General features: G+C 32.3%; 1 protein-coding gene across 1 annotated transcript; it reads left to right on the forward strand.

The window, feature by feature from the left end:
• Positions 1-1,170: 1,170 nt before the first annotated feature.
• On the forward strand, positions 1,171-3,024 carry LOC111391482 (probable WRKY transcription factor 43). The gene is made up of 2 exons (XM_023016714.1): positions 1,171-1,549; positions 2,716-3,024. The coding sequence occupies exons 1-2, from the start codon at positions 1,182-1,184 to the stop codon at positions 2,894-2,896; spliced, it is 549 nt and encodes a 182-aa protein (XP_022872482.1). The 5' UTR covers positions 1,171-1,181; the 3' UTR covers positions 2,897-3,024.
• Positions 3,025-9,463: the final 6,439 nt, after the last annotated feature.

The raw sequence follows: 9,463 nt of genomic DNA on the forward strand, positions 1-9,463 counted from the left end.
TAATTGATGACATCATTTTGATTAGTAAACTTCATTGATTCACTTCGAGATTACAAATCGTTGGAATTGATTCACTTCGAGATTAGATTACAAATCGTTGGAATTGATTCATTTCAAGATTTATGAGTCATGAAAAGTTTCATATATTTTGGCACAATTCATCTAAGATTATCTAATTCACGTATGTTAATAATATTTCTCTCTAAAATTGGCCTATACAAAACATGGATAAGCCAAGTTGGCCTTACCATTCACATCCCACATTACACCTTTTAGTCCTAATTGCTTGCAAAAGAGAAAAAAAAACATGCATTTATTCTTGCGGATGCATATATATATATATATAGAGGAAGGGTTGCCCCCAGCACATGGTCTAGTAGTGCAAAGGGCAAGAGTGAGATTATCTCATGCTTTGCTGACAGCCACAGTGTGAGGATTCGATTCTTGAGACATGGAATTGGACTCCTTGTAGGCACAGTGTACAGGCAGCTCTTGTTCCCTGGCCTGTTGAGGGCACATCCCGGGTTTTATCTCCCTCACAAAACTCTAGAAACGGGGTGGTGGGACTTTCAAGGTTGGGGTTCAACCTTTATATATAGGAATGCTAAAAGTGGGCCAACCATCTTCCACTATAAAAGTGGGTTGTAAGACTTATTGCATTGTTCACTTTTAGTTGGAGTTTTCGAAAATATCGAATGGATTTACTTTCAGAAAGATCGTAGCTTTCGTGTTTTGATGGGTCTTTAAGATCCTTTTGATGACCAGAAAGCTCGACTAACCAGAAAAGTGTGTGGTCTAAGTAAAAAAGAACATAAATGTTGAGGGGATCAATCCTATATATATTTTTGTATATATAATTAAAAGTGCATTGTAAATAACGAGAGCTAAAGAGGGCATGCACGTTTTGATCGTCGTATTTTTTGTGGGGGCAGTTGAACTGAAATTAGTTGAATTTTAGTTGGGCTGAGTTTACTGCGCAGATAACAGATGGTACGCTTTTCCTCTTCAATCCTATGACCAAATCTCTCACTAGACACTATTCATGCCTTTCTCTCTGTCTCTCACACACAAACACAAATTGTGAGTGTTGGTGACCCTACCACACCATTTTAAAATTGTATAAATACATCCCAAAGACACTTATTTTCTTCCTCTACAGTATTTAGGAGGATCCCTCCAATATGGAAGAACATGAAGCTCCGCCACCACTACTGCCACCGCAGGCGAAGCCTACGAACCCAACTTATCTTTTTGCACCTATTCAACCGACCCTTCTCCCAAACACGAATTTGGAAGGCTTAATTTCCTGTAATTCTAATCAAAATCATATGTTGGAACGAAATACTGCTGAAACATCAGATAAAAGTATCACCAAATTTGCTGATGAAGAAAATATTGAGGATAAAAGAAGATGTGGAAGAGGCAGAAAGAGAAAATCCACCATTCCAAGATTTGCCTTTCAAACCAAGAGTGAAGAAGATATACTTGATGATGGCTATCGTTGGAGAAAATATGGCCAAAAGTCTGTCAAAAATAGCAAGTTTCCAAGGTGATTTCATTGATCTTTTCATCTTGCATGACTAACTTTTCTTATGTTACGTATAATATTCTAGCCTTCATGATACACATTTAACAATTTTCAATAGGATTTTTTTTTTAATTACCATTTCATTTTATGTAGAATTTTTCATCAAATAACTTACGTTAGAATATTGGATGGTCGAAATTCAAGGAAAGAGATTGTGAAGAGAAATATAGAATATATAGTTCAATAAAATGAAAAAGTGAATACATATCGTAGTTAAATTGTTATATGTTTTGAAGCAAATTATAAAGATATACTATAGAGTTATCCTTATTAGGTTATCTCTTATGGAGTTATCTTAATTTTTATTCAAAATTACAAAAAACATTTTTGATGCTTCTTTATCGCAATAGATTTTCACCGTGAGCTAAAAAACAAATACGAATTTACAATTTATTTGTCTCTAATTTCTTAAAATTTTCTTCTATATCTTTTATTTAGATGGGATTATGTATTGTTAAAAAACGTTTAAATGAAATTATGAAAATATAGTTGATTTCTTGATAAGCTTATATGTTTTCTTTTAGGATATGATTGTAGCAACTTGTTTGTTTAAAAATAATCAACAAATAAACACAAATACATAATAGTAAAAGCTCTAATAAATGAACAACTCAATAGTTCTAACAATTTATCATTTTGACAATTCAGTTAATTTGGAATCATACTAAGATAGTATCATGAAGCAAAATATTTCATTCTTCTTGAGTATGTGAAACATTCTGGTTGTTCGTTCTATCAAAAGTAGATGATAAAGTTGTTTAATTGCTATTTTTATATCACTTAATTTAGTGATATTTTCTTTAGATTTATTTTTATGTACTCATAAAATTCATACTATGTTATGTTCAGGAAATTAAAATAATATTATAGTCATACCTCGATGCAAGAAAATCGATGTTGAAAGACTTGTGTTCAAAGTTCAGATTTTTTCCCTTTTCTAGTTAAAAGCTTGCATCAACTTTCTTCTTCATTTTTTTTTTTTAAATATAAAAAGTTAGTATTTTTAACAAATATTATTGAGATGTTATAACCATTTTGTGTAAGAAAGAAAGAAGATAGAACTTTCATTAGATACGTTTTGGATTACAATTTCTTGTGATTCTTATGTTTTCATATTGAAACCAAAGGAGTTACTATCGATGCACACATCACACGTGTAGCGTGAAGAAACAAGTCCAAAGGCTAACCAAGGACAAGAGCATTGTTGTGACAACGTACGAGGGAATCCATAACCATCCATATGAGAAGCTGATGGAAACTCTGAATCCTCTTCTCAAACAAATACAGCTCCTCACCAATAGGCTCTAGTCGACATTCGTGTCAAGTACAATGCTCAAAATCTACCCGTGTAACATAAGTATTAAATAACGTAGTATGTAATCAACTTCACCTTATATGCTTTTGTAATATAGTTTCTAATGATATTTGTAATTAAAGTAGACAACAAAACAAAGCTTCATCGATCAAAGATTTAATGACCAATCAAAAGTGATTACTATAAGACACTATCACTCTCAAAAATTGGTCGGTAAATGTTTGGTCCGTTAAAATTGGACTAATTTTTTTATGCTGTTTTGTGAATAAAACTTGGCTGCTGAATGTTATAGATTTAGCGACAAGTGTGATTTGGTCGTTAACGACTTTGCCGATGGTGAATTAGCGACCAGTCAATAATCATAGTTTTTTGATCGTTAAAGATCTTTAAAGAAAAACCAAAAAAAAAAAAAACAAAAAACAAAAAACAAAACAAAACAAAAAAACCTTTACCGAGCATGCTTTTTGGTCATTGGAGACCTTTTTCCATTTATTTATTTTTTGTTTGAAGTGGTAGTTGAAAGTGAAAAGTAAAAGAAGGGTTGTTTGAGTATGTTGAAAAGGGGTGACCCATGGATTGACCCGATCGATGACATGAGTTGGTTTGATAGAAGAATTATTTTTTATTCACTAGTAAGTCTCCTCTCTCCTAATACATGCCCAAAACTTTTATACCCCATCCCATATATACGTTGAAAGGGAGTTATAGACTGCAAAACGTGCATTGAAATTGGTGCAAAAATAACCTAAAGTAGAGTAGGCTTGAAATCCTTGTTTTTTCATATATAATCTTCTCCAAATTAGGTTTCTAGGTTGTGGTGGATGAAAGTAGGAGTTAATTGTTTTAATGGTCACTGAACTTAGATTCATATTTTTGATTGGACACCGAACTTTAAAATATTGAGTTTTGGTCACTGAATTTTGAAAAATGTCGAGTTTTGCTCACTGAACTTATGTCCATGTCTTAGATTACTCAATAAAATTTAAAATATCGAATTACTTACTAGTATAACTATTGAACTTTGAAAAATATCTAGTTTATAGTGAATAATATACAACATTTTTCAAAATTCAATTAGTAATGTACAATAATTTTTTCAAAGTTATGCAAATAATGTACAACATTTTTCAAAATTTAGAGACCAAAAGTCGACATTTTAAATTTCAGTGAGCAATCGAAGATGTGGATCTAAGTTCAGTGGCCAAAACTCGACATTTTAAAGTTCAGTGGCCAATCAAAGACATGAACATAAGTTCAGTGACCAAAACTCGACATTTTAAAGTTTAATGACCAATCAAAGAAATGAACATAAGTTCAGTGACCATCGGAACAATTAACTCATGAAAGTAGTCCAATTATGATAGAGTTTTGACGATAATTTGCACATACTTTTTAATTACACATTCATCAAGATTCCACTAATAATCAATTATAAATTTTGACAAACATGGAAAAATTATCAAGCTTGGTGAGGAAATAGTGAAGAGCATTGCCGGAGGGAATGAGACAGTTGTTACAACGGCCATGTTGGGGAGTTTTAATTTGCCATTTTTCTCGTTCGTACTAGTCTTCTTTTCTCAATGGAGACGAGAAGACTTACCTTCAACAAATTTATTTATTTTTATTTAATTTTAATTTTAATGATACAAGAACAAATGCCAATTAATTAGAAAGTGGGAAATGAAGGTCTCAAGATCAAACTCCAGGAGACACAATCATGGTCAATGATAAGAAGCTTTACATGTTTATTTACATTCTCACTTCTCAATCAATTACGAGAATTTTTACTTACTTTATGTTATATTCGATTTTTGTAAACTAAATTTCAAATTTAAAGGTGAACAAAGCAAAATAAAGTTATTTGAAACATTAAGCCCCTGTTTGGCTTCGATTATTTTAAATTTTAATGGGTATAATAGTATATATATATATATTTTTTTTAAAATGGATGGTTGAAAAGAATGAAAAATTTTCGATTTACATGTAATATCATTTAATGAAAGATCGTGTGGTTGAAGTAGGATAGAGAAAAATAAAATTTAATTTAATGAGGGCCGGGGGAGAGGAGGGGGGTTAATTGGACAAAAGGATGTATTGGTGAAGGCCAAAAAGTATTGGGGCTCGACTGGATTGAACTAAATGTCAATTGGAAGATTTTATAACTTTTGGGAACTAGAATGGAAGCATTGAAAAGTTGTAGGACCAAAATTAAAGGGACCAAAAGTTTGAGGACTAACATGGAAGAAGAAATAAAGTTGGAGGAACAAAAGTGATGAAATTGGATGATGGAGCGATAAACCGTCGAAACTAAAAGTTCAGGGACCACATCTTAAAGATCAATTATGAGAAAAAAGGAATCTTCTAGGAAGAAACTTGTTACATTATTGTTCCCATGGACTTCTATCAACCACAAAAAGATCACATTGCATGCCCATGTACCTTCAAATATTCGTATATCATTCGGCAAAGAAATACCATTTAGCAACGAAATACACCGTATCATAATATTTGGCTAGAAACACTATTAAATGCCTCGACCAACGAAAGGTTCAAAGCCTTGGCCTAAGCCTCGGATATGGACCAAAAAAAATAGTACGGATTCTAAACAATCAAAATAGACTTCGTTTGCTATATAAGAATGTCCTACGGGAACATCAATTTTTATTGGAGTATTTCATGCTAGATAACTTTGTCGCTTTCTTTGAGTCAAGAAAATATTAGATAATTGATTTACGACACTTTTTAAGTGAATAATTTTTCCAACGTTTTGATCACATTGATTGTAGGAATGAAAGTGAGATAGAGTTACTTCGTTCCAAGAAATTTTACTTTACTTTTCAAGATGTAGTTTTGTCCATCCCAAAGTTGAAAAAGTAAGTAAATCAAAATGACAATATGTAAAATGTACAGTAAATAAATAATTGGTTAAGTGCTCAAAATACATAATGATGGATGGTGAATCAAAACTTCTTTGTTGGGATATGGCGAGTTCATAGGATTGGAGGGATCCTACATCTAAGTCCTTGCTCTCTTCAATAGCTATGATCTTAGGTCTAAATCTCTCAAGTAAGGATCTAATAACTTTTCAATCAACCTTAGTCTCAGAAATTTTCTTACCTAGGTTGAAGCTAGAGTTCACTATTGCCATTTAACTTTGCATAGAAATTAATGAACGATTCATCATCCTTCATTCTTCAAATCAAGTGGTTAGCATCTACATTTTGAAGTTCTTAAGTTTTAATTCCTTCATGTGTGGTCTCTAAAATATTCCAAATTTCTTTCGCGATCTTACACATCGGTACTCTTCTAAACTCTTCGACGGACAAAGTCATAAATAGAGCATGAAGTCCTTTACTATTCCAATTACACTTAGTTCATTTTTAGTGTAAAGGAAAATGTCTACACAGGTAACTACACCTAAAATAGTAATAGGGGGGGATGGTCCAACCATTTTGTACACTAACCTAAATCCGCTCATCCATATACTTAAGAAATACTCTCATTCGAAAATTCCAATATGTATAATTGTTTCCGTTAAAAAATGGAGGCATGGAAAGAAACTGACTCATCTAGATTAAATTAGGGTCAGGAGTCGAATTGAGGCTTTGAATAACACTTGAAAGTTCTAAGTTATTTATCAATTTATTGTTCTTTAGACCTATCATACAGAATTATACAATTAAAAGCAACAAGTCAATTTTAATTGTTTCTAGATGATTAGATCAAATAAGTTAATTTATCCTATGTTTGAATACCATGGTTTGTAAATTGCATAAAGTAAATAATACCAATATGATCACGTAGAAAACCCGTCACAAAAGATCAAAACTCCGATCATTTTGCTCGTCAACAATCCACAATAAACGATAAGACTCACAGTATGTCTAGACTTGACTAACCCTTAGTCCCTTAGTCCTCTATGACCTTCTTTCTATAATCACCTTGGCTCTTTTGGACTATATTCTCCTCATACCAGCTTCGACTCCTGGTATCGTTTATCCCTTGTGGACCTCTAAAAACGAACCTTGTTTTTTAGCACTAGAACTCCAAACGTCTCTTCACTAAATTTAAGCAAACATAAAGGCTAAGTGGCGAAGCAAGGTTTGGTATTTGATCAACGATCTCGTGGGTTTTGATCTATGATTTGATGTGAAAGTTTATAGCTTGATCAATGGTTAATAACCCGAATGGTCACTGAATTTTGCAAAAAAAATTCATGGAATTACTGAACTTTAAAAATTACCTAAGCCATCATTGAACTTTACAAAAAATTTATATGAGATCACTGAACTTTAAAAAATCACTCCATTTATTACAAAACTTTGCAAAAAGATTTTCACGGGATCACTGAATTTTGCAAAAGGTTTTCCAAGAATCATTGAAAGTTTAGTATTGAATGGGATGATTTTTAAAGTTCAGTGACTCCGTGAAAATCTTTTGCAAAATTTAATGACCCCGTGAAATTTTTTTGCAAAGTTCAATGACGACTTTGGTAATTATTAAAGTTCAGTGATTTCGTGAAAACCTTTTGTAAAGTTCAGCGACCATTTGAGTTATTAACTCGTTCGATCAACAAATCTAAGTTCTGATGAATTTATGAATGAAATAATATGATAGTTGAATCTTGAAATCAATGAAAGTGTTTTCAATTTTCAAATGAATGATCTCTATAGAACTTTTGGATGGTTATAGAGTAAGATATATATAGAGGAAATTGTTTGGGATAAAAAAGGATTCAAAATCAAGTTTTTGAAGCAAAACAGGATTGTTGGACGTCGAGTCAATATTTTCATCATAACTTTCTCTCCCGTTATCAGATTAAGGTAATCAAAGTGTGTTGAAAAGATAACTAAAAGGGCTACAATTCTTCTACAATTAGTTGGAAAACCCTCAAATTTTTATTAATAAACAATCAAGTTACAAACAGGAATGATTCTAACTTTTAAATGAAAATAAAAGGATATAACTTTCTGTTAAAAAAACTAAACTCTGAAAAAATTATCTAAAAAAGAAAATGTTCTTAATAAATAAATAAATTTAAAAATTCGAACTTGATAGCTTAACAATAGAATCAGTTGGTAGTGAGAGTTTAGCTCAAGGTGTTGACGTTCACATGGTCAATTTTGGTCGATCAACTTAATGATAATGTAGAATGGGTATACAAGACTTTTTATTATTGACCTGTTTGGGAAAATGTATGAATAAAAAAGTGAAAAGTGAAAGATTCCATGGTCCGTGGAGGAGACCAATGAATCCAATTTATTACTCAAATAGCAAGTTGGCCGCCCTCTAATCATGCGATCTTCAATGTTTTGATTGCCTCCATATGTCAGCTATAGTAATTCCCTTGTCAAATGCATCATATCATTCAGTTGGACGTTTTATAAGTGAAGGATGAGGTCGGATTCTTGTAGCTTATCATGATGTTTGGGATAACTGCAGTTATTTCATCATGACTGATCTATGATTGGTTGGTCGTGAGGTGCTTACATCAATGTTGTCATGTGTCCTAATGAGAGAGGTCAAGGTGGAGGTAATCACATTGCCTAGTCAAATCAATAATCATGATGTCCCTTAATAACGACAAAATTCTCCGAGCTATAGTATGTCCTTGACCAAGGTTTTTCTGGGGATGACGTGGAACTTTATTTGTTGACTTTGTTTGGGAACTTTCATTAGGGAGAGAATTTGTCATTAACCCTATATTAAGAATTTGGTATCAACAAAGTGATGAGTGTATTTCACTCATGCTTTTGATACCATTCGATCTTCATATTTTGTTCATTTCTACGAGCTTTAAAATGTTTTAATTTGTGTTTTTGTGCTATTTTATACGTTAGGTGAATCAGTGTGAATGATGCAAAACTTGGAGAAAGAGTGATGTTGGTATGAATCAAGGATAAGTTGATGTTAATTAGGTGAAACTTGATTATTGGAAGTTAAATTGAAAGAAAAAAGTGAATAAAGACGAAAATTGATGAAATCCAAAGTTTGAGGACTCAATTGCAACTTGTCAACACACATAATAAGCAAGCAAGGCCGAATATTTTAATGTAAGGAGTTCGTCTTCAACAGACCCAAACTAGTTGATTCGGATAAAAACAATGCTTGAAGATTATTAGGAGTCAATTGGATGCAATTAGAAATTAAAAAAAAAATGAGTGAAATATGATCAAAAATTTTTTACCAATCAATTTTTAAGGGCGTAAGTATGTTTAAGATTTTTATCCGGAGATTAAGATCCAATTTTGACATGAAATATTGAAGTAAAGTTAAATACCTTTGAGTTTTCTTTTCAATGTATTTTGAATTACCTCAATTGAACATTTAGAGAGAATGATATGATGCCCACTCTCGGGGTGAAGAAGCAGCAAGGGCGCCACCACCAAATAGAGTCGTGACACCCAGGCGCCGCTAACGACAAGTAAGATTTTGAGAATTTTATCCATTTTAAAAATCCCAATTCAACTCCAACTCCTCCAAGGACTTGAAGATGATATAAATACGAAGCCAGAGGTCACTTTTAAACTACAATTCAAGAGGGTAAGAGGTAAGAAATC

This window comes from Olea europaea, chromosome 3 (assembly GCF_002742605.1).
Source record: "Olea europaea var. sylvestris chromosome 3, O_europaea_v1, whole genome shotgun sequence".
Classification (NCBI taxonomy): domain Eukaryota; kingdom Viridiplantae; phylum Streptophyta; class Magnoliopsida; order Lamiales; family Oleaceae; genus Olea; species Olea europaea.